The sequence below is a fragment of the Lampetra fluviatilis genome, chromosome 5 (assembly GCF_964198595.1).
Source record: "Lampetra fluviatilis chromosome 5, kcLamFluv1.1, whole genome shotgun sequence".
NCBI classification, from domain to species: domain Eukaryota; kingdom Metazoa; phylum Chordata; class Hyperoartia; order Petromyzontiformes; family Petromyzontidae; genus Lampetra; species Lampetra fluviatilis.
In genome coordinates this window covers 23633813-23659120 of record NC_136279.1, presented here as the reverse complement: position 1 = coordinate 23659120, position 25308 = coordinate 23633813, and the positions used below count along the sequence as shown (strand labels likewise).

Here is a 25308-nt window from a genome sequence, read left to right as displayed (position 1 = left end):
CGAACTCACCCGAGTTGTGTGAAACTTCCGTGGGCTCCAAGCATGCAGGGCATGCCAGAGGTGTGGTTCTAATCTTAAAAGTGATAAACGTATCGCACATTGTGAAAGCAGCTCACACCTTTGACCCTCGATCAGCAAACATTCCCATGTCCTGTGCACAGCAAATAATGGACAGGAGATACTTCAAAATTGAAAATTCTCTATTCGACAGAAACCCAGTTTTAGACCAAAAAGTAACGCCACCTGAAATAAAAAATGTATATGACAAATAGAAAAGCCTGGAGACTATATCGAATTACAAATAATGAAAGACATTCAGAAACACAAACACCATTAACCTATTGCAATGCATTCGCAAACCTGCGTTGACCGTTAACTCTTGTTATTACACGTGTGTTTACCCAGAAATCCCCAGCGAGTCACATGACTTTTTCAGGAGGGTCCTGACAAGTTTTTTTTTGCAGTCATAGGCAACGGTCGCTCTGTAGATTCCAATTGAGTAATTTTTGGGTAATTTTTTTTAAATTGGAAAATGTGAATTTATGTCACGGGATCTCTAGCATCCACTGAGACGCAGACGGCGCGTATTTTAAATGTATACCACACCACCAGTGTTAACCAGGGCGGCCACTAGTTTCCTCCCACCACCCGCAACGTGCAAAATGTGTTAACAAATGCGTGCAAACAGAACCTTAACCACACTTCATGGATGCAGCTTCCTTGACCCCAGGTTTAACCCGCAGGCTAACGTTTAATAATGGTGGAGACTAGAACATTGATTCTAAACCCGTGAACCATCAGAAGTGGTCTGCGGAACTGTTGCAGATGCGATATTTTTTTTTCCAAACATGTAATTCTTTACGGTAGTGGACAGCGAACATTAGATGAGAGTTGAGAGTGGTCGACACATCTAGGAAGGATTGGAACCACCAGGGCTAGATGTTCCGAGATGTCATCCCAGTAAATGTGGAACATTGGGGCCAATGTTAATCAAACGGTTCAAACCAAATGCTAACGTTGGCCCAGCACTGCGTATTTACTGGGATGGGCTGCTCGACCACTTGGATGACTCGAACGAGGGAGACACCATCCAATAGGCTGGGAACGTTGCTTGCTGCAATGTTGGATGAAATGTTGGAACGTCTGTGTCAATTAATAAATTCTCACTTTCCGGGACTGAGGAATAATATCGATGATCAAAACGTAAACTTTTGTTTTACTAATCCCTGATTTGCAGTTAACATGTTTGCAAACGAGTACAGTTATATCACGAGTCATTGTGTCCCAATCATGTACCAGTGTGCATGTTCCCTGAGGGCTAAGGTTTCAGCATGATTAGAGTATGTAAGAATCAAGGGATAAAATATCTCAAGGGTGACGATTTAGTGTTAAGTCGGCATTAGTGTTACAGGTTTGTCATTGGGAATGTAACAAGCTTAAGGGTTAGTGTTGAGGTTTAACGGTTAAGGGTTTTATTTAGGCCTAGGGGATAGTGTATACATTGGGCTAGATTTTTATCAGTGAGTAAAAAAAAGTGAAAGTCCACAACATGCATTGAAACGTCAACCCTGACGCAAGAGCACCCCACATTTAAACTCCATCTGGAAAAAAAAGAGAGAACTCGCTTCTGAGCCCGTGCAGACTTTTACGTTTCTGAGCATGAGATTATCCAGTGCATACGCGTTTACATACTCGAGCATTCGTGCGTGCGCGCACACGCACACACCGACGCACGCACACAGGCAGCACGACGCCGCGGAGGAGGAGGTACAGTGACAGTAGACGCGCCGTTCATGGCCGCTGAGAAAATGCCGTGTGTATATGTACAAGGAGCGATGGGGCACTGCCCGGCATGGGTAAGGGGGGGCGTGTGCAGGCCGCTTCTTAGGTGAGGTGGCGCTTCGCGTGCAGCGCCAAGTGGTCGGAGCGCGCAAACGTGCGGGCGCACGCGCGGCAGGAGAAGGGGCGCGCGCCCGTGTGCTTGCGCGCGTGTCGAGTCAGCTCGTCGGAACGGGAAAATCTCCATGAGCAGCCCGTCCACGCGCACGCGTACGGTCTGTCCCCTTCACACAAACACACAACAGGTATCCCATGTATATAGGCTTCAAAGTACCACCGTGCCATGCACCAAAGACAAATATCCCTAGTATATTAGCCTTTAATAAACTTGCTGGGTGCTATTAACAAGCGGCTATAAAGGCACTGCACACGAGGGGGTGGGTGGCCCATACCATGCTCGGAAGCCATTATCTCCCTTGTGGTGATGTTAAAACATAGCACTAGGTACTCATTTGAGGCTGAGTCGACCTAGGGGAGACCCAGGTCTGGTTCAGATAATTGTCGCTGCTGCTGTATTCAACAGATATCAGGACATTAAAAAATAAATACATAAGATTGCGAGTTTAGTGTTGAATATAACAAAACAATTTCTTGAAAGAAACGAGCTGCATGATGACATGTGAACATTTTAAGAAGCAGGAGACTGACAACGCAATTGTTTAACGGACGATGTTCATCTGTCTCTGATCTAATCCTCGTCCCCATTGCGCAATTTCAGCTTCTATCCTTTTCCCGTTCCTCTCCTTCTGCCGTCTTCTGTCCTCCCCTCTGCGCCCCTAACCTTCGCGAGCTTTGCTTTATTTTTCTAGATTACAACCGTGGAATCCAGCAGAGTAAGTTTACGCGCTTAGTTTTGCCACTATTCGTACACTTGGTCTCTGTACCGTTGTCGAAAAGTCCGAATACGATATAGATTTTTTTCATCCACAGAGCATGCGAGTGAGCGTGCGTGCGTGCGAGCGAGCGTGCGAGTGAGCGTGCGTGCGAGTGAGCGTGCGTGCGAGTGAGCGTGCGTGCAGTACCTGTGTGGCTGCGCACGTGTGCCTTCAGGTGCGAACTCTTGGTGTACGCTTTATTGCAACCTGCAAAGCGGTACAACGGTCATTGGCCTCATTAAAAAGCCACAACATTCACAATGAACACTTCTTACAATGACTGATGAAAAGTGAGAACATATGCAGGTGAAAAGACATTTTATTGACCGTGAATAAAAGTGGGCAGGAGACGTCTCTGGATGGGATGGTGGCTGATGGGTGGGGAATAACAATGGAGGCAGCCAAAGGAGGGGACACTCCCAGGAGGTTGCCCCCCTTGGAGATGGAGCAACAGGTGGATTACAGCCCTGTCAACCCCTTATCAGTGGCTACCTTATTACAGACCAATTCAGACCTTATTGGTCACCCCGTGCCCTTATAAATCTCAACGTTCATCCTACAAAGTCTTTCACAAGACTCACGTAAAGACCAAAAACATTTTTGCCCGTATTTAAACGGCTGTACGTCGTATGGACCTGCAAACTAAATTTCCCTGGACAATATAATCCGGGGTAAACCGTACTATGGGTTGACAGACATGGGATTATTACATCGTCGAACTGCGGAGAGGTGGCGATGGCTTGGGAGGGTCCCTCATCCAGTAGTGGATTGATCACGGCCGCTGATGATGACTATGAAAGTGACTTTGCAGCGCTCACCCTCGTGCGGACACGTGTGCACGCGCTTCCCCTCCTCCAGTTTCAAAGTCTCCTCGGCGCTCGGCCCCGCCTCCAGGGAGCCGCCCACCCCCGCCGCGGTCGCCGTGGCGATGCGCGACGACGTCGCCGCCGCCGCCGCGGGCGGGACGTCGGGGCTGCCGCGCTCAGAGCTGGGGGGCGACGGGGGGAGGTAGGCGGCCGCCTCGGCCCATCTGCGTCCCGAACAAAACGGCACAATGTCGCCGTCTGCCCCGCCACTCGCGCGCGCCAGTTGGGGTCCGTTGCTCACGTAAATATTGTCCCGATGTGTTTTTTTTGTGTTTAGCCGTTGAACACACCGAACTCTGTAAAGGTTACAGTCCAATAGTGCACAAGAGCCACAGAGCTGCACGTGAGCTGGCACGAGTCCCTTGTGCAGACCTCACGGTATGGGAACATGAGGCTATTTGGCACCATGATAACCAGAATTTAAATGCACATTGGCAAGCCTAGCCCTTTAAAAGTTAAAATGTCATCAAGTTCGGCCTCGCCGTATCAAAGAGAACAGAATGTCAACTGGCCCGCAGACTGTTTGCCCCGTGACGGCCCTCGTAGTAGGGTGATGGGATATATGGCTCGCTGAAAGATAGAGATTCGTGAGACGAAAATGAGATACACGCAAGAGATGACACACCTGAAGACAAGTGGTGCAGATTAGTCGTGACGTTCACAAATGTTATCACGTCACATATGAAGTCATAACATCTGTACACGTGACATTTTGTCATGCTGCCCATCAGCAAACGTTACATTTTTAGAAAGTGCCCCACTCGAAAATATAGTTCAAGAACCATGACATTTAACGTTCACAAATCTAGCCTATGGTAATGCTATTGAATTTTAACAAGGCCAGCCCTTTATCAAAGTGTGTTTTCATTAAAAGTATTTTTACAAAGATGGAATCATTTTCCTTGGCATCGCTCTTACATGAGAGCAACATCCAACCTATCACCAAATGACTCTGAATGTGTCTGATCTCATCAGACCTCTCATGTTAAGGAGGGTAAAGGCTGGCAGGGGAAAGGTGCATAGCAGGTGTTGTCGGTGTCTTGCTATAAGGGCTGCGACTTGCCAGTGGATGGGAGTACTGTGGTGTAGGGATAGATTTGGTTCACTTGCTGGATTATGTCTCGTTGTAAATTGTAATGTCTGTAAGGACCTTTCAGTGTCATCCACTCTTGTGCATAAGATTTCTCCGGGTGAATTGGTTTCCTCCCCATTTAAGCTAAAAACTCACGAATGGAGCATCCCAAAGAGAGGACCCCTCCTGAAAAACAATCGTAAGATGCTGAGGCTTCCCTGGATAAATAAAGGGCATGATTATCGTTCAACAGTTGTCAGAACAGGTGGTAGTATTTTATGCACTTGAATTTGTTCCCAGTGTTGGTGAACTCTGTATGACCCGTGTCAATTATAAATTGCATTTCTTTGTTGGTAATTAATTGGACATCAACAGTCATATCCACAAGAGTTATTCAAGCCTGGGAGGCCCTGCTGTTCCCAAATGTCAGCGTATTGTGCCGCTTCAGCCACTGCAAATTCATTAACGGCACAGGCCGCCTTGCGACCAATCACAGGCAGCGAAAACTGCAGGAAAATCGACCCACCGGCCTCTCCCACGTCCACGACCACGACCTCGGCCCCGGCCTCTCCTCGCAGGCCGCTCCGCCGACACCGCGTCGCGCTGGGCCTGCAGGCTAGGCGAGCCGTAGGTCCCTCCCAGCGAAACGAGGCCCAGCACTTCGGCCGTTAAGTCGCTGATGGTGCTGAGCGGTGCCGCCATGAGCGAGTCCCTCCCGGGCTGCGGTGGTGGCGGCGGCGGTGGCAGCAGTCGGCTGAGCAGGCTGGGCGCTGCCTCTATGTGTCGCTGGGCACCGGTGGAACCCGGGTCCATCATTATCATCGGCGAGTTGGATCCCGCATCCATCACCAGGACATCCACGGGCAGGTACACGTACATATCGGCCCGCTACGCAAACACAGCGGACACGCATGCAGACTTGCATGGCTACTTTGGCACAAGGCAAGACAATAGACATTTATACAACTGCATCCTGCATGTGCACTGATCTAGTCAGATATCAGAAGATCAGTATGGTAAAGCATGGTTGATACTTACAAGGGAGTATACACTACATGGGAACACTAAGTGTTGCAAACTTGTACAAGTGTCATGACAGAAGATAGTTGAGTCAATTCATGCTCAAATGCAAAATTTAGGCAGTGATCACCTGTTTACAGCCCCAAGAGGACTTGCCCAAAAAGTTATACTTATTACATAAGATAGTACAACAATGGATTATTGATTCTATCTGTGGATATATTTATGCATTACCCCCTTGTACGTGTTGTGTTTTGTCCAGGAAATCTTTGGTTTCCTCCCACTTGCCAAACACTCCTAAGTGAATTAAGTGAATGGCCCAGTGCAGGGCCCCCCTTAGAAGAGTCTTGATATTTAGTACACATGTTTTGGCTAAATAAATTGCATTATAGAACTGCTTTTTTGTGTTTAGTTTGTTGTCCTTCCCCCGCACCTCCAATTAGCACGGTTGGCTATGTACGTATGCGCATACGTAGATGCGAAAGCAAATACACACACAGACACATCAGTATACAACTGATACACATGGAGACACATCAAGAGTGGCTCACATTTGGGCAGCAAGGCTGTCATTATATCTGCGTCTAGGTAATATCCAAAGACCTACATTGGAAAAAAAACATCCAATGTAACTGTTATTGGTTAAACATCCGAATGCTGAAAATGTACCTGAAAATTACTCAATTGGGATTCACACAGAAACATCACCTCCTACGGCGACAACCTTGCTGGACCCTCCTGGAAAAGTCTCGACATTCAGCGAGGCTTTTCAGGGTAAACAAGCATAATAATAACAAACACAAGTCAACCAGCTCCTAAGTGGTTCTTCTCACAACATTTCCTGAAACCGCTTTACACACGCATGTTCCAAAATGTTCTTTTGTTTTAAAGAACGGACTTAAAGAGCTCGGCTCAATCCACTGCAGAGGATGCGCATGACCAGCGTGGGAACGCGAGGCCGAGCTTGATCGCAAACTAGGTTTCTGTAGAAGAATGTACGCGCAAAGATGCACGTTTTGATGTAAAAATGTCATGCCTTTTAAATGCTTTTTAATGTTTTCAGTGTTTAAAGTCAGAAACAAGTAGTCTCACAGTTTGTACATGTTTTACAATTATTCTTCACTTGCGAGGCGCGCGGTGGGAAACCTGTTTGCAGTTGTCATGCTGCCGCACGCACGTCACACCTAGATATTATGACACTAAACGCGCGTTCGGATATTTCTAAATAAAAATCCTCCAAGACAAATTTCACAAGTAAAACAAGCTTCACACGTTTTTCATTACTCTTCTGTGACTATTATATTTATACAGCACTTCGTAAAATGTACTGCATTCCTTGTCTACCGTGATGGATGTTGACTTGTGGCATATTTATGAAGTATATAACAACACATTATTTGAGGCTATTCCATGGCACCAACCCCATTCAGTGCTCACAAGAGATGTCACTTCCATCATTCAAATGTCCAATGCGCCCATGTGGGGAATTAATGTTGCAGATTCACGTTCACAGCTTCACCTTGACAAACCATTCCTTGCGTGGGTGACCAGGGTGAGAAGTGCACCGAGATGCTGACATAAAGCCACCCTGGGCCACCACCAAACGGCCCCATTTCTCAAAAATTTCAAGCCGTCCATTGTGCTCACTCAGTGGCCAGGAAACCCAACAAACCACACCTCGCTCGGGTTCAAGCAAAGTTCTCATCTAGACCTGGCCACGAAGGGAAAATGTGTTAGACCTGAGCGCAGAGATGAGACAGGAGGTAAAGACTTAAAACATGGCTAAGCAGCCACAAGACGCACCAGCCTCCAGCCTTGGCGACGAGACAGATGAGGTCTGGCCACGGACAAGATATTAAAAAGGCGAGACATGTGGCCAGCCGGAGAAAAATACATCGGGGTGACTTTTTCCACTGTTTTCTAATTTAAGCCTATGGCCAAATCACCTGAATGCCCTCAATCTCATCACTCATGGCAAGTTACAAGAGTGCGCCTGGATAGTGCTTGGGCTGCTGGCAGGCGGCGTGCTTGGGCATCAGAGGGCGGTGCAGAAAAGTAAATAGTTGGACAGCACTTCGATGTTCCTCTCCTTCACCAGCCCGCACCGAGCAGTGCAGCGAAGTCAATTAACCCTCACCACCCACGCCGAGCGGGCAGGGCAGCAGTGGATTGACTAAAGGGCTGTACGAGTCCTACTTTAAATATCGCAGAGAAAGTTGCACTTGAGGGTGTTGTGTGTTACACAAAACCAAACACCGACTCGCCAGGCAAGAGCTTGCCAAGCAGGAGACGCGAGAGACGAGAATTCGCCAGACATGGGATGCGAGACTTGGACAATGGAGACACGAGTAGACATGCCCACGCAGAGGACGGGGGGCCCCGTGGAGAGATGAAGAGGCCTTGCACAATGAGAGGCGAGACAGAGCCATAGGCACTGGGGAGGAGGTGACGATACAATGCCTTGAGCAGAAGCGACACCGGGCGTAAACCGGTCAAACCGACAAGAAATGTGATGATGAAAACACAAGCCACGGACACCGGACAGAGAAGAGCGCGATGTGAGAGGGAGACGCGGTCCCGTGTCCTCCTCCTCACCTCGCCGGGTCGCACAGGTGTGAGCTCCGCGAACACCGGGGCCTCTTCCGCGTCCATCCCCGTGTCCTCGTGTCGATCTGTTCCCTGCAGTTCACACTCGCGTCCCTTGATCACTTTGTCTCCCTCCCTCCCTCTGCCCCTTCTCTGTTGTTCTTTCCCTCCCGTATCTCCGCCCTCTGTGTGTGTCCCACGCGCTCTGCTCCCTTAACATGTAACTCTCGCTCGCGTTGTCTCTCTGCTGCTCCCCGCCGTCTCTCGTCTCCGCTGTGCCCCGTGTCGCTGCTTCCCCGACACCGCCGCCACCCTCCCCGTGCCGTCTCCGTCTCTCGCTTCGCCTCAAACTCCACGGGCCCCAAACTTCAGAGTCGAGGAGCAACGAGGCCCGCGTACCGCCCCTCCCCCCACCTCGCCAGAGCCCCGCCCCTCCGCGCCAAGGCCACGCCCCCTATTCTCTATAGCCACGCCCCCTATTCTCTAGAGCCACGCCCCTTCCGCTCCTAGCCCCGCCCCTCTCCGACCCGAGCCCCGCCTACATATAAATCACACCGCGCCCCCCTCCTCTAGCCCCGCCTTTTCGTGAACGTGTTGATTTTTCTTTTTTTAAAAGGGCCATCGGCCGAAACGTCGACGATTATGCACTTTCCTGTTTTGGAGCTATTGACGATTGGAGAGGCATTTTCATCGGGATTATGGAGCGCCGATGGCGCAGGGTTGGCGCGCGACGCTTTGAACCTGGACACGCGAAGTTGCTTTCCACAGAGACCACGGCTGCCATCAGCGGCGACTCGCGAGCCGTAGTTCCTAACCTGGTTCTCATCTTGCGCGTGACAGCAGGACTGTGTAGTATGTTCAGGAGGTAAATGCTAAAAATGTCGCGAGGTCTACTGGCCACGAGAGGGCTTCAGCCTTTTAGAGTTCGTGTAGTTGTTTTGTTTTTCCCTTCCTGCTCCGTTGAAGGAGCGCAGACGACTTGGCTCAACTCCCAAGCTCCATAGTTCGTGTTGCATTGTCCGCAATCGCATGACAACTGCGGCTATTGTGGCTTTAAGGAGATGCTCGCATCGGCCTGGTGACGTTCTGATGCTGTCGACGGCGACACCGGCGTGGTGAATTATGGTCAAACAACCCTCACAACCGACAGGGCGTGTAGGCCATCATCCAGCAGTGGAATGACAAAGGCATAAGCATTGTACTGTATAGCGAAACGACAGTACTGGACTGTACTTGGAGCAATTGCCGCTCCACTCGCACGCCACTCAAATCGTCTAAGCCCCTCCCCCTTCAGCAAGCTCCGCCCACACACTCAGCCCCTCCCACTCCCCCGTCCCCCACGATCACCCCCACCCCACCGCCACAGATTATGATTCCTTTTGTGTTCTGGTAGAGAATGGAAAGCCCCGGGGCCCTGGGAGCCCAACTCCTTTAAACACCGCAGCGTCTCGCACTCTCCATAGCCCCCCTTCCACATCCCGTGTCCACATCCACTCGCCCCCCCCCTCGCTCCCCACACAACCCCCCCCTCGCTCCCCACACAACCCCCCCTCGCTCCCCACACAACCCCCTCGCCCCCCCCTCGCTCCCCACACAACCCCCTCGCCCCCCCCTCGCTCCCCACACAACCCCCCCTCGCCCCCCCCTCGCTCCCCACACAACCCCCTCGCCCCCCCCTCGCTCCCCACACAACCCCCTCGCCCCCCCCCCCTCGCCCCCCCTCGCTCCCCACACAACCCTCTCGCCCCCCCTCGCTCCCCACACAACCCTCCCCCCCCTCGCTCCCCACACAACCCCCTCGCCCCCCCTCGCTCCCCACACAACCCTCCCCCCCTCGCTCCCCACACAACCCCCTCGCCCCCCCTCGCTCCCCACACAACCCCCTCGCCCCCCCCCTCGCTCCCCACACAACCCTCTCGCCCCCCCCCTCGCTCCCCACACAACCCACTCGCTCCCCCTCGCTACCCACACAACCCCCTCGCCCCCCCCTCGCTACCCACACAACCCCTCGCCCCCCCTCGCTCCCCACACAACCCCCTCGCCCCCCCCTCGCTACCCACACAACCCCTCGCCCCCCCTCGCTCCCCACACAACCCTCTCGCCCCCCCCTCGCTCCCCCCACAACCCCCTCGCCCCCCCCTCGCTACCCACACAACCCCTCGCCCCCCCTCGCTCCCCCCACAACCCCCTCGCCCCCCCCCCTCGCTACCCACACAACCCCTCGCCCCCCCCTCGTTCCCCACACAACCCTCTCGCCCCCCCTCGCTCCCCACACAACCCCCTCGCCCCCCCTCGCTCCCCACACAACCCTCTCGCCCCCCCCTCGCTCCCCACACAACCCCCTCGCCCCCCCCTCGCTACCCACACAACCCCTCGCCCCCCCTCGCTCCCCACACAACCCTCTCGCCCCCCCTCGCTACCCACACAACCCCTCGCTCCCCACATAACCCCCTCGCCCCCCACATAACCCCCTCGCCCCCCACACATCCCCCTCGTCGTCCCACGCCTGGGCCCCCCAGTGTAGTTGCCCCCCAGTGTAGTTGCACCACCCACACCACCGCTCGAGGTCAGATATCTCTGTGCGGACACTGCACACACAACCACGCAAGTTCAGTCTCACTCCATTCCATTGTATAACCTCTCCGGGCTCAGCTTCTCTCCACTCTCCTAATACAATTCATCCCCACACATCGCTCTGGTTATTGCACCCGAGTCTCTCTCTCCATGCACGATCCACACCTCTCCTAGTCCAGGATTTCCCGACACTCCAACTCCGTCTCTCCACACACCCACGCCGCAGGTTCTCTCCCTCTCACTTCACGGGATGTTCCAGAGCCTGCGTTTCTCCATCTGCCCCATCCCCACAGCCCCTCGCTAAATCCAGACTCCCCATCTCCATCCGCTTCACACGCGCAGACAAAGATGCCCCGTTAGCGAGCACCTATGAAGGCCGGCACGGCACACGAAGGGGGGTGAATGTGGCCAGCGCCACGCCGTTTTAAGTCTTCCCATCGATGCGATGATGGTTACACACTGCGCTCGTTTACGTTCGAGTCGACCTAGGCGAAGTCCAGAACCGGTTCAGTTAATCACCACTGATGTTACCCGTGGCTGGGTATCGATTCGAACTCGGGCCTTCGTGTTTGTGATGGCGCAGAGGGCTCACCACTGCGCCACAACTCCACCAAAACAAAAGACAAACAAACACCACCACGCACCACGTACACCACAAACCACGCACGTCCCCAACCCTCCCCCCTCCTGCTCAGTGTCCCGGGGAATGTGGCTGGACGAGATCGTTGGGCCGCACCCACGGCACACCCCACTCACTCACACACGCAGGAACAACACAGGAGTGAGACACACACAGAGACACACACACCAGAGAGACACACACAGAGACACACACAAGAGAGAGACACATGCAGGAACAACACAGGAGACACACACACCAGAGAGACACACAAGAGCGAGACAAACGCAGGAACAACACAGGAGTGAGACACACGCAGAGGCACACAAGAGAGACGCACGCAGGAACAACACAGGAGTGAGACACACGCAGAGACACACACACAAGAGAGACACACACACACAAGAGAGAGACACGCAGGAACACACACACAGAGAGACACAGAGAGAGAGACACACGTAGGAACACACACAGAGAGAGACATACAGAGACACACACACAAGAGAGACACACAGGGACACACACACACAAGAGAGACACTCACAGGAACACACACAGAGACACACGCAGGAACACACACACGAGAGACACACACACAGGCCGCCCCGTGTACCCGAGACGTTGTGACGCATACGCGGTGTCGGCACCCACCCACTCGCACGTTGGACTTCGTCACCAGAGTTCCATTCCCGGCCACGGACATTGGTGGGAAGTTATGTCAGAGGCTGTCCACGAGTCCCTATTTGTTTACTTGTTGTACTGTACTGGTGTAAATAATACGCAAATTGGCCTGGTTCACATCCGTCCCTCCGCATAAACCATCAAAGTTTTTACAGATCAATTCATGCGCAAGTCCTTTTGGAAGTGCATAACTTAAGCAGCGTTGGTTAAAACGCAATGGAACTCTCCAAGGAGGATGCATGGTTGATGCAATGTGTAAAACACGCTTGTATTTTATGTGCAGTAACATGGGAAGGAGGCTTATTCTCTATTTATTGTTTCTGTACTTACATTCTCCACAATGACGCAAATGATTTAATGTTGTTAAGTATTGCGTTTGCCATCTTGATGAGTCGTTACTTGCAAATAAGCTCTTCATGCAGCAGCAGACTGATAAAATTTGTACATTACAATTGTAATTCAAGACTCAAGACAACAAATTGAAGTTAAAATAGACCCTCACAATGCGTGAATACCTAAGAAAAATCTATCATCACGCAGTTTTAAGGCAGTCATCTCCGTGTATAACAAAGCACTGCATTCCCCATACATCGTAACAAGTCACTTAAAAAAGAAAACAAGCCTGTGACTGTATAACTCTAAATTTATTCGTATATGGCACCAAAAGTGTGCTCTCAAGTCATGTTGGTATTTGCGAGTCCGTGGAAAGTGGACATTGTACTGCACATGATAAATACATATTTCTCGTCACTTCACTGCACACATTGTTTCGCAATTCCCCACCATCCATCTCCGCACAATAGCGGGCTCCACTGTCTGACACGTCCTTCCATCAACTTCCCACTTTCCTCCCACTGTGTAAACCCAGAACTATCCAATCAAGACGAGCATTCTTCTCCATCAAGATGTATCTCGTTCCTAAATGCGAGTACTTACACAGTTGTCAACGGACATGTGCCGGTATGAAACCTATTCGTCCTGCAGCCCATGGTCACTGCTGTTTCCTCTCTATGGAATCAACGTGGCATAGGAAAAGGAACCATTCTGAAAAGTGTCGGTACACAAGTTTGGTCTTGTGACAAGTGCCGGCATGGCGTAACGGCGTATATCCTCATATTTGCACCACTGTACTTACGGCATCTTTACATCTGCGTAGTTTTTTTTACATTCTACGTTCAATACGAATCTTATTTAAAAATCTACAGCATTTAAAACGTGCAGAGGTACCGTGGTATTTTGATGCCGCATCATCGAGGTGCACTTGAATTGTTCGTCTGACATATCTTACCAAGGCACAGAGTGAAAGCGTTATTGACAGGATATTTACAAGACGACCACGACCCAAATAGTGCCAAGCAGAACCAAGCCAATGTTAATTTTACCGCAGTCCCTAAACCAAGTGCACCCATCATGCAAGTAATAATAGTGGTAATAATAGAAACAGCATATTTTTCCACTGGCCTAAATGATGAGCAATGTCCCAGTACATGCGACTGCACCACCTCCAATTAGCACGATTGGCTACGTATGGTGCGAAAGAAGTTCCACTTCCACACATACCCTGGCCTGGGCACTGCAGCACGATGCCTGCTATTTGATTTACAAACCCACCTCGAAATTAGTGGAGCAATACAAGTTATTTACCAACTTCACAGGAAAGTTAAATCCTTTGCAAAATCAAATAAAACAACATCTGAGCAGTAACATATTTCTTGTCACAAACATGTTTTTCTTTTCAATTGAATTCGTAACACAAGCAAAGCTCATGTACACACATCTCTTATTTTCTAAATGAATATTGGTAGGCATACAATAACCAGTTATAATTTTGAGACTAATTTTCTAATTTTGGAACACTGCTACTACACTGGCACACAATTGCACACACGCTCAATCAATGACTGCAGTGTCTTATTGCTTTACAGAAGCCACGCTGTGGTAATTCCTTGCCGTATTAATGGGCAGACAAGGGATCGCATCACTGATCCAGTGTAATTAGCTTTACGATGGGCGTGCTGACGACTTCATCAGCTACTTATTTTCAGTACCATTAGCATAACGCTCGCGATAAACACTCAAGTGCAGTGTGCATCACCAACACTGCCCCAGGTGGCACACGCACTTTACGCAAGGCATCACAAAGTCCATTACTGCAACTGTACGTTTCAGTTGTCTGCATTGCTCTGCAATTATAAACCGCATTCAATATCAAGCCAGAAGGGCCCAGGTTCAGCAGCATATAAATGACGTTCTGCATACCTGGGAGCAATACAACAAAAAACCAGGACAGTATTTGACAAAATTACGCGGAACACACCCACCCTCGTCAGATCTCACAAGCTAAGCAATATTAAGCCTGGATAGTGCTTGGATAGGCGACCATCAAGCATAATAGAGGTCATAGGCTGTGGAGCACCAGAAGGCAGTGCAGAAAAATCCACTGTTGTCCTGTACTGTAACACTATACTCACGCATCCATGCTCCCAGCCATCAGCAACCCCACACTGACCAGCGTGTTGGAAGTATGGTCAAATAACCTCCATGACCCCAGGGCTCGATGGTTATATTTACAGTACATTACCCAACCATAAATTAATAAAGAATCAAGCATCTAACCACATTCTGCATGAACCATTGAAGGAAAAGTGGTTGTTTTTTTATGCAGCCCGAGGGTTTCCTGGAAACGCATGCAGATGCACATTAGTGTGCTCACGACAGGTAGGATGATTTTGGCCGCCCCGGTTTCACAAAGTGGCCATCTTCAGAGCCGTGTCCAAACATGACGGACATGACGCTCTTGCGGCTCATAGACTGCGAGGAGGCCAGGCCGACCCCGGTTTTCTTTGCCGCGCGAAGAGGGCTGGGCGATGGTGCGGCAACGGGGCGAGCAAGGCCCGGGCGGTAGTCTGTACGGCGGATTCCACAACAGTGGCACGCAGGATCGCAGCACATGCAGCACAGGCACAAAATAGAACGACAGCAGCGACATGTTCACGACATGCTGGAGCTGGGCATCATTGGACAAGCTTGCTGTTCTTGTTGCGTCGGTGAGGTCGCGCGAGGTTCAAACGAAACCAAGACTGGCCGTTCACTCCGCCAAGCCGAGGACTGCTCTTTGTCACAGTGCAGTAGTCGGCATCGGCTTCTGTTATCGGCGTCGTATATGCCAAACAGTCGAGTGGCTCGGCGCTCCACACACGCTAGATATATATATGTACCCAGAAAGGTTTATGGAACTTTTTAGCCTAGTCGAGTGTTGCTGACAGCTCGAATAGGATTTTTAAAAAACTTCTAATCAAGGAGGATCAAGCCTTGACGGTAGGTGAGGCCGACCATCAAGGCATAGCCTGCACCTCGCCTAGTTTGCCCACTGGGTCGGCTCACGTTACGTGGGCCGTCATTGTCAGGCATTGTTACTTTTTTAGCATGACCTACGATGCCAGAGAGACGTTTTTCATGGCCATTCTAAATATATGGTATTAAGGAAATGTGGTGGTGGTAGCAATGGTGCAGGGGGAGGCGTACCCAGCAAGGTAATGATGTCAGCTGACGAGGACGACGCTGGGAGGTACTGTCCTGGTCGCCGGCCGGCAGCATCTCGTGCTCCCACAAACGCCCCAAATCTGGCACAGAATCCTCCGTCACTTATCTCACCATACATCATCCAACTCTCATCGCCACATCTCTTAATTAGGTATCTTGAGCATAATCTATTTGAATGAATCGATTAATCATGTGCTTAATCATCAAGCAAAAAGAACATCATTCACAATTCACCTCTCCCATCAACATTACCCACTCCGCATCTTCATATTACCCTCGAAAGCCTGCCCTACGAATGTCAGCCCCTCCACACCTTCATGTGGGTTAATTGATGATGACGCCACTGCGTCGGCAGCAGCGCACACGGAACACAAAAACCACTCGACACATTCGTCAATAACACCACGGTCTTAAAGGGGAAAACAACATTCAAAGAGGCAACATTTCATCACAGCCACCTCCTCGTGGCAGCCTCACCTGTTCACCAGCAGCCTCATGACCTCCTTGTGGCCACACATGGCTGCCACGTGCAGGGGCGTGTGGCCCACGCGCGACCGTGGCTCCTCCACCCCGGGGCCTGTGGCACCCAGCGCGTATGGTGGACGCGTTTTGTTCAGTTGCTGGTAGAGCATGATGAGAGCGTTGGTGTCTCCGTGCTTCGCCGCCCAGTGCAGGGCCGTGAAGCCCGACACCAAGTCCTTCTGTCGACACGCACAGATGGGACACACGCATGCAGAAACCAGGGAGGGAATTGTCAGCGAGGGAGATAATGATTTTACAAACTAACATCTATTCTTACACGTCAAATTGTGCGTGGGAGAAATATTTCTTTTCGATGGCGCACGTATTTGGCTTTTGTAACTAAAGGCACTAAAATGTTAAATTATGCACCGTCATTTTATAAAACGGGGGCGTGGCGATTACGCAGAGGCCAGAGTTCGCTTCTCGGTAAAAAGCTGTTCAGATCATCGTAACCAGTTTTGAGCCTCAGCTGGGTTGACTCAGCCTTAAACGCGTGCATAGCACGGTGTGTAGATATGAACACCAGGGAGGCGAAAAATGGCTGGGCAGGGCCCTGTGCTGACTTTAACAGAACTTGCCTCAAAAGTTTGTATGTCTACATACATGCTGTATGTGTATGTATGTGCATGTGAGCACCAGTTATATATGTGAGTTTTAAAAATCAGCCTCCCCGAGATCGACTCGGCCTTAAAAACTAGTACTTGGTGTGGTGAGTAAACATCAGTGCTGGGGAGACAAAGGTGGCCGGGTATGGTGCTAGTCAAACACCCCCTCGAGTGTAGTTCTGGCCTTCATAGGTGCTTGGGAATGGCACTTGCCCCAACAACCCATTACGAGGGTATAAGGGGGATCGTTGTCTGTGTTTGTGCATATGAACAACAACATACTGTGAGCAGCAGGTCAGGGTTGGTTTTCATGACCCGGAAGAGGGAGCGGAAGTCACCCCGGACAGCAGAAAGCATCCAGACACGTTGGACTCTGCTCAAGGTCTCTGGTTGTAGGCGGTCTCTAGAACGCTCCCGCACACGTGTCTGGCAAGAGACAAAGATCCCCCGTATAGCCTTAACAGACTGTTGGGGAAAGTGCTGTTAGCGGGCACCTACGATGGCCGGCATGGTACACGAGGTGGGTGACAACACCACGCCGGGCTGCCCTTGTCTCCCTCGTAGCGATGTTTACAGATCGTACCAGGTACTCATTTGAGCCTGAGTCGACCTAGGGGAGGCCCAGGACCAGTTCAGGTAATCGTCACTGGTGTTAGCCATAAGTGGACATCGAACTGGGTTCGCAGGGTTCGTAGCGCAACGAGTTACCGCTGCGCCACCGCTCCCCACATGCGTCTGTATACACGCATGGACACGCGCATGTTCAAGCTCTCACACCCACATAACACAGGCAAATACATCCCTTGGAGGCACACGCACACATCCAAACACAACAACCTGACACACGGACACCGCGCCCCACACACGGAGCCAAATATTCTGGTACTTTAAACATATTAATTCTCGAGTCATGCAAGAACCATCTATAAATAATTCGCGATGGGTTTTGACGCTGTCCCAGCATACAACGCGATGACTGGTCAGTGCGGCCGAGGCAGCGGCACCTCTCTCGCCGGTCCCCTGTGCTCGATCACCGCCGGCGCCGTGTCCAGGTGAACCGGCACCACCTTGTTCACCTTGTCCTGCTGCTGCACACGACAGAAATATAATCTTTAGTCATCCTGGAGGAATCCGATGAGCTACGAAGCTCGATTTTCACAGATGTCCAGTACCGCGCGACAACAGCACCGAGAGCACAACTGCGGTTGAGCGGTCCATTCCACTTCCTGGCGAAGGTTCCTTGTTATCCGATACTGTGGGTGAAGATGTCCCGATGTCTGCATGAACAAAAATGCAACAAACCTCCACATCGATGTCCATCAGCCATATTTGGTTCAATGTGCGCACCAACGGTTGTGTATAATTAGTACGTAAAACACGCGGGGCTTTTGTCTTGCGCTGTAGAGGGTAGTGTCGCCAAATCAAATGTTGTAATATACTATGCTTCCAACCTTCATCAATTCACATTGACCAGCGTGAAGTACGGCCAACCCCCAGATCCTGCACAGTGTGGGAAGGCCCTCACCCAGCAGTGGATTGACAAATGGCTGTACACGTACATAAACAAGCACATACACAAACCAGCACAAGTATGCTTGTGTTTGGGCAGATGTCAATGATGTGTGGACACACACACCTCCCGCACCTTCGATCAGCATGGTTGGCTACGTGGGGTGCAAAAGAAATTCAACATTCGCACAGGCCAAGACTGGACTTGTGCATATTGTGTATACACCCAACGCCTATGACAAGGTTATGTCTTGTCTGTGCAAGCGTAGGGTACCTGTGGCACCACCAGCTGCTGCTGCTGCTGCTTGCGGAGATTGTTGCGGGAGGTGCTGTGCGACAGGAGCTCGTTGATCCTGCTGACCTCCTGCGGAACGCATACACCCCAGTCGACGGGCACCACGGGCTTCTTCCACATGCGCGAGCCCTGTCGGCTCAGGTGGCTCTGCCCACCTCCCCCCGTCTGCGCCGCCAGCAGGCCCTTGGACACGCGTCGGACGTTAGAGGCGAAATCCTCGTCGGCGCTTCCGTAGGAGGGGTCGTCGTCATCGTTGTCCTGTGAGCCTGGCGCGGCGGAGGATGATGACGAGGAAGGAGCCAAGGAGTGCTCCCCCGGCGGCTGTGCCGACTGCTGCTGCTGTTGTTGTTTCCACGCCGCGCGGGTGACCTGCGCCCGAGTCCGCAATGGAGAGTGGACGATTTCAGCTGCGACGCGACGCAGGTTGTCCGCCAAAGCACTGTCATCCTCAGAGTCGTAGTGGCCTTGTTGCCGTTCAATTAAAGTCTGGTCACCGCCACTCAGCTGTTCAGAAGTTACCGGCAGTACCGTTAACAGCACTGGTGATGGGGCCCGCGGCTCTGTGGGGACCGTCTCCATGGTTTTGGCAAACAGAGGTGGAATGTTATCCACATCTGATTGTGTAGAGCGGCGAGGATGAGGTTTGTCCAGGATGGCTCCATCGTCACAGCTGACGAGCGTAGACACGTGCCCTGGGTGTACTTCGTCTCTGTCCGGTAACAAATTTGGCACGAACATGTCTTGTCCTTCCAGACTGGATTCAGAGTCTTCCAGTGGTGGGTAGGTCCAGACTTTTGGGCGTGTGTCTGTGTAGCCCAAATCTGGACGTTTATGAAACTCATCTTGATGCCTTTCCATGTGGTGACTCTGAATATCTCCCATTGCTTTGCTTTCCTCTAAAACATGGCTATCCCTGCCTAAACTCTGCGTCCGTACCGCAGGGTTGTGAAAATCTCTTTCATTGCGACGTACCTCACGATGATGTTCAAAATGGTTGTCGTTTTGATGGAGGTCCCTCAGAGACGAACTCTTTTCCGGTAAGACGTAATGAGCTGGCGGAACCGAGGGATGTTCACGAGCAGGTTTTAATTCTGGATCTCCTGCATAATTATGATTATCCTGAAATTTGAAATCTTGGTCACTCTGATAGACATCCTTCAAAGATCTGCTCTTTTCTAATACTAGCCTGCCTCTGTCCTCACTTCTGTTAACTAAAGTTTGATCTGTAAGGCTGAATCTGTGATCATCTGGCCTATATTGATTTTGAAACGAGTACGGCTGATCAGTACTCTGGAACTCACGCAATGATTTGCTTTTTTCTAGAACAGTTCTCCTCCCGGTCTCTCGGAGTGGCTCACGTGCGTTTGCGTGAACAACATTCCAGTCTCTGGGATGACCTTCACGCCCAATCTCAACGCTGTATTCATAGAGATCCCTTAAAGATTTGCTCTTCTCTGAGAACAATTCTGGATACTCAGCAGTAGCACCGAGAAAGTTAGCAGGCTGCTGATATGAGGCCACTGATTCCCACTGATTTCCATGTTGGAGGTTGACCAAAGAGTGGCTCTTCTCCATAAGAGCCTTGGCTCGCTGCCGGGGTCGTCTCCCCTGCGTCAAGGCGTGTTTTATAAACATCGGGATACCACGTCCGGCCACCTCAGTTGTTGACGGCTGCCGTCTGTCTGAACTTGCGTAAGATTGAAGTGACCCTTCCTGACGATGATCATAATCGTGTTGCTTGAACTGGTCCTGGTGCATGCGCGGAGATTGGCTACTGTGCTGGAACCAGGGACGTTGCTCACCCGCCGCCGCTGTCACGTTCTGAGATTCTCTCATTGACCTCTTTTCCGCCAAATCATCTTCGGTGGCATCTGGGGGAATGTCAAAACGTAGTGAGGGGAAAGAGCGGCTGCGGCTGGACGTCGCGATCGGCAAGGGCTGATTTTCTCTTGTGGCCAAGCGAGGATCCCCACGAGAACGCAGCTCGGAGGAGCTCAGGTAGCGACTCATCATCGCATAGAGTGGCGGCGGCGGCAGCAGCTTACCCTGGGGTGCGTTCACATCTGGACGTCTGGAATTTTGTGCATCTGCCAAAGTCTCGGGAAGTATGTCCACGCGGCGAGTAACGGTGTGCTTTTTTTCGACTTCCATTTTCTCCTCATAGTCGTTGCGGTTCAAGTCGTGCTGAGAGTGCTGGGCAGAGCTCCTCCTCATTTCCGACTCTGCCGGTGTGCTCAGGCGCACGTCCAACTCGGACTCCCTCCATTCCCTGCTACTGTCTGATCGCCGTGAGGATTGTGATGTGGACTGCGGCAATGGCTCGACACGAACAAATGTGGGCGCGTTTACCTTCGTCATTGTTACACCTCTCTGAGGATCGTTATCTCGAGTGAACGTAATGGAGGGGATTTCACTTCCAGGTTGCGGGTATTGCTTGTTCCACCGATCAGTTCTTTCCAATTCCAGATAATCATCTGCACGTTCACGTGACCAATCGGGTATGGTAGCCCGCTCGCCCTCCCTCTGCAAATGATGCCACCCAGCACCGTGTAGCGGAGGGTCATGCGCCCTGTGCCTGTATTCAGCACCTTGCCCAACACTGCCACCTCCTCCCCGCGTTTCTAAAGTCATATACATGTTCTCTTCGCTCAGCTGGCTGCCTTGGGGGTTTGGTTCATTTAGATAGAGGTCTTGTGCTGCTTCCCAACCGCCACGTGGCACGTCAGTTCTGAGTCTGCCAACAGCTGCCTCTACATAGGGCCTGGTGCGTTCACGGACATGGTCATGGTTATCACTCCATTCCCTCTCATGGCTCTCGAACTGAGTTCCGGGTTCTACGCCCGAATCAAAAACACCAACTGCCGGTCCATAATATCCAGAGGTTGACCAACAGTCAGAGCGTTGTCTTTCAGAAATCGACTGCTCTTCCCTGCCATAGCTGCTGTTGTAATTTGCGCCTGGTGATATGTACATGTCAGTATCTGGACGTTCCAGGGTTCTATTTCCATCCCTATGAATATGTTCAGGAAGAGACTGACCTTCCCAGTAGGGTTGCTCTAATTGCATCTGATCTCTGTGTCCATCTGTATGTGGGTGTGTGACAGAATCCCCATGGCTGTACTCAAATGGCAGAACTTCTCTTTGATGCCCGTCTTCAATGGCAGTGTTCCTGCTCCATTGGCTAGTTTGCTCAGTGCTGCTCTCCATTTGGCCAGTTGCTCCATGAATCTCATGCCACTGATCAACGTGAACATGTCTGCCTTGTGGTTCAAGTGCGTGTGATGGCATTGCCCATTGGTCGGACGATAGTGAAACCCGTTCTGATTGGCTGTCATCTGTGTTGCTTTCTGATTGGCCAACTGCATCTGGAATCACTTGCCAATGCTCACCATGAATAGGCCTCGCATCGGAGGAGTTAGAGTACTTGGATTGTGCTTCCCATGCAGCCACCGCAGGTTCCCATCCGTCAGTTAGTCCTGACACTGTATCTGATGCGAATCCTCCTGTCCTCTCGTCAGAGACCAAACCTGCACTCTCCCTGCATTCGTCGCCACGCAGAAACTGCGATGCTCCAGTGCTGCTGCCCGCTTGTACGCGGTGGCTCGAAACGCCACCCTGCTCATCGCCAATGCGCCACTCGCCCACTTGCTGAGCTGCCTCAGCGAGACTCGACCCAACCAGGACTATTCCAAACCCCTTTGAGAAGTCAAGAGGCTTGGCGTCAGATGGGACGGGTCCTGGCTCCGGTCCAGCCACTTGCCCTTCCCCTACGGCGCAGTAGTAGCCTCGTCGCTCCTCCTCACCGTAACTTCCCACTTGCGCCGACATCAAGGACCCGGGAGGCGATGACGCCCACGATGATGCCGACCCCGCTCCCATGTAATCATTTAGGTGGTGACTTTGCTCTTCTCCTGGAATAAAATAATGTTCATCACTCCTCCTGTCTTCCAGATAGCGATCGTCTCCTTGTCCTTCTCGCGACCCCATCCTGTCTGCCTGCCCTTGCCTCTGCAAGTTCATCTGCTCCTGGCTGCTCCTCCGGTCGCTCTGCCGCTGCCCGCCAGCGCCGCTCGTTCCTCCCTTCAAGAGTACAGCATAGCGCTTGCGCAGGCGCACGCACGTAGCTCCATTAGTCTTGGTCACAGTCGCAACGGCGTTCACGCATTGTTTGAAGCATTGACGAGAGCGCTCTCTCATCTCCGCATCCCCCGACTCTAAGAAGTCGCGGAAGTGCTTGCGCAGATCAGCATTCGGCACTTCCCCACCGCGCGAAACAAGGAATTTCAGGACATCATCCTCGCTCAGTCCTAATGCAGCCATCTGTTCGTACGCACACACAAACAAAACTTGCACGCATTCACCAACAGTTCACACACATGCAGTAAACATAATATTACTAAGTTCCTTAGCACCATCACCTGGACTTTAAGACCCTCATTACTAAGACTCCGGGATCACCACCAGAAACTTAGAAACCCTCGTCATCTGAACCCAGGACACCTTCATCACCAGATTCCCGATGCCACACACCAATCAGCAGGACCCGAATCACCTGGACCTCAAAACCATTAGCATCTAAAACTTCAGATCCTTACAACGAAAACGGGGCCTTTAAGGCATTCATCACTGGAAGCATTATTACCTCTACAGCGGGATATCTGGATCCCAAAATCACCATCATCAGGGCCCTCATCGCGTGAACCCTCTTCACTTCGACCTCCACACCCTCATCGCCTGAACCCCTTCACCTGAGACTCCACACCCTCATCGCGTGAACCCCTTCACCTGAGACTCCACACCCTCATCGCGTGAACCCCCTTCACCTGAGACTCCACACCCTCATCGCGTGAACCCCTTCACCTGAGACTCCACACCCTCATCGCGTGAACCCCTTCACCTGAGACTCCACACCCTCACCGCGTGAACCCCTTCACCTGAGACTCCACACCCTCACCGCGTGAACCCCTTCACCTGAGACTCCACACCCTCATCGCGTGAACCCCTTCACCTGAGACTCCACACCCTCACCGCGTGAACCCCTTCACCTGAGACTCCACACCCTCATCGCGTGAACCCCTTCACCTGAGACTCCACACCCTCATCGCGTGAACCCCTTCACCTGAGACTCCACACCCTCATCGCGTGAACCCCTTCACCTGAGACTCCACACCCTCATCGCGTGAACCCCCTTCACCTGGGACTCCACACCCCCCGACCCCCGAAGTAAACCCCTGAAGCGGGGGCATCTGCTCACCTTGCCGCGATAGGCGGGAGGTCGAGTCGGGGAATCTCCACGAAGCGGGCCGTACAATTCAGCACATCACGACGACCACGAACTCGACCACAACAACCGACGCGACAACAGCAACAGCAGCAGCAGCAAGCGGCAGCTTCAGACGCGCGGACACCACCACCAACGTCGCATCGCCATTCGCGCCCAGGTGTCACTTCCGGAGCCAAGGTGCCCGAGGTGACGTGATGCGCCTGACGTCACGCGATGTTGATTTAGATTCCTTAGTCCGCTTGCGCACCGGGGAGGGGGTCTCGCTTTGTTTCTCGTAGCCCGGGTAAGCGCGCGACTGTCTCGGCTCCGGCTTCCCACCCACTAGACCGAAAATGGGTGTTCGGTACCACCCACTGTGGAAATTGCTTATAATTCTATTCTGGCGGTATTTTATCTATGTACCACTAATGTTTTAGATAGCAAGGTCAGGGTGATTATAGAATACCATAATACAGTATATTGTTTTGGAAAGACAGTACAACACATGTGACATGAAACATCCCCCGGAATTTGAAAATAAATAAATAAATGAGGTGTGTCTCTCTCTAAAGTTTGACATTTTGTAAGCCAGTATTTCTGCTGGTGGTGAATACTGCATAGGTATTTGCCCATCAGGTGGGACCGACCAACCCCTGCTTCTATAAAAGTGGGGTGTTTGTGGAATGTGTGCGGTGAGTGTTATAGCAGAGTAAAACACGCAGGGCTTAAAACTTGATTGGGAGCTTTTGTGACTGCAGGAATGACTATTTGGTTATTTCGGTAAAGTCACGTAGAAAGAAAAAATAATTAAATAATAACATACGACGTTTCGATTGCAACACAAGCAATCATCATCAGGTACGAATGAAAGAGAAAACAAACCTAGTAAACTTAGAAATATAATGCAATACAACACAGAGAGTCGGCTAACATAAGTCAACACCCTACCTGGTTGATTACGTTCTTCCAAGGATTGCTAAATTTGAGAGAGAGAGAAAACACAGACACGAGACACATAGACAAACACATAAGCAGAGAGCGATAACACAGAGACACACAGAGAGATACACACACATAGGCACACAGAGACTGCAGGAAATACTAGAGACAACACGAGGACACAGAGAGAGAGAAAACTCACTGCATCAAACAAACTTAGTACAATTTGGAAATGTAATGCAATGCAACACAGAGCGTCGGTCAACACACAATTAACGCATAGCCTGGTTGATTACGTTCTTTCAAAGATTGCTGAATTAGAAGTTAAGTGTGACATTTTGGGAGAGAGACAATACACAGACACGGAGACACAAAGACAGACACACAAGCAGAGAGAGACAACACAGACACACACAGAGAGAGAGACAACACAGAGACACACACAGAGAGAGAAAACACACTAAAAAAAGTGGCTTAGTTTATTATCACGCCACACTGTA

The 25308-nt window shown here is 51.3% G+C and overlaps 2 protein-coding genes across 4 annotated transcripts; both read right to left on the bottom strand.

The window, feature by feature from the left end:
- Positions 1 to 182: 182 nt before the first annotated feature.
- On the bottom strand, positions 183 to 8662 carry LOC144932787 (uncharacterized). Its single transcript, XM_078857238.1, has 5 exons — positions 8268 to 8662; positions 5179 to 5540; positions 3533 to 3744; positions 2862 to 2921; positions 183 to 2063 (listed from the first exon to the last, which is right to left on the bottom strand). The coding sequence occupies exons 1-5, from the start codon at positions 8322 to 8324 to the stop codon at positions 1885 to 1887; spliced, it is 870 nt and encodes a 289-aa protein (XP_078713364.1). The 5' UTR covers positions 8325 to 8662; the 3' UTR covers positions 183 to 1884.
- A 4107-nt stretch (positions 8663 to 12769) lies between these two features.
- LOC144932785 (ankyrin repeat domain-containing protein SOWAHC-like) lies at positions 12770 to 24057 on the bottom strand. 3 transcript variants are annotated; one of them, XM_078857235.1, is made up of 7 exons: positions 23861 to 24057; positions 18586 to 22926; positions 17807 to 17890; positions 17085 to 17228; positions 16153 to 16376; positions 15658 to 15755; positions 12770 to 15038 (listed from the first exon to the last, which is right to left on the bottom strand). In XM_078857235.1, exons 2-7 carry the CDS (start codon positions 22924 to 22926, stop codon positions 14842 to 14844), a joined length of 5088 nt encoding a protein of 1695 aa, XP_078713361.1. In that variant the 5' UTR covers positions 23861 to 24057; the 3' UTR covers positions 12770 to 14841. The 3 variants fall into 3 exon arrangements, with proteins under 3 accessions (XP_078713361.1, XP_078713362.1, XP_078713363.1); XM_078857236.1 differs by having other exon boundaries at positions 17807 to 17887; XM_078857237.1 differs by lacking the exon at positions 23861 to 24057 and having other exon boundaries at positions 17085 to 18672.
- Positions 24058 to 25308: the final 1251 nt, after the last annotated feature.

Excerpts from the sequence above, each read along its gene's own strand:
- LOC144932785 (XM_078857235.1), bottom strand. The coding sequence starts at position 22,926 with ATGGCTGCATTAGGACTGAGCGAGGATGATGTCCTGAAATTCCTTGTT. Across the intron at positions 17,229-17,806 it reads ACAGGGGACCGGCGAGAGAG|ACACGTGTGCGGGAGCGTTC; the intron begins GTGCCGCTGCCT and ends GTCTCTTGCCAG. Across the intron at positions 15,756-16,152 it reads ATGAGGCTGCTGGTGAACAG|ATTTGGGGCGTTTGTGGGAG; the intron begins GTGAGGCTGCCA and ends ATTCTGTGCCAG.
- LOC144932787 (XM_078857238.1), bottom strand. The coding sequence starts at position 8,324 with ATGGACGCGGAAGAGGCCCCGGTGTTCGCGGAGCTCACACCTGTGCGA. Across the intron at positions 3,745-5,178 it reads CGTGGACGTGGGAGAGGCCG|ATGGGCCGAGGCGGCCGCCT; the intron begins GTGGGTCGATTT and ends TTCGGGACGCAG. Across the intron at positions 2,064-2,861 it reads ACACGTGCGCAGCCACACAG|GGGACAGACCGTACGCGTGC; the intron begins GTACTGCACGCA and ends GTTTGTGTGAAG.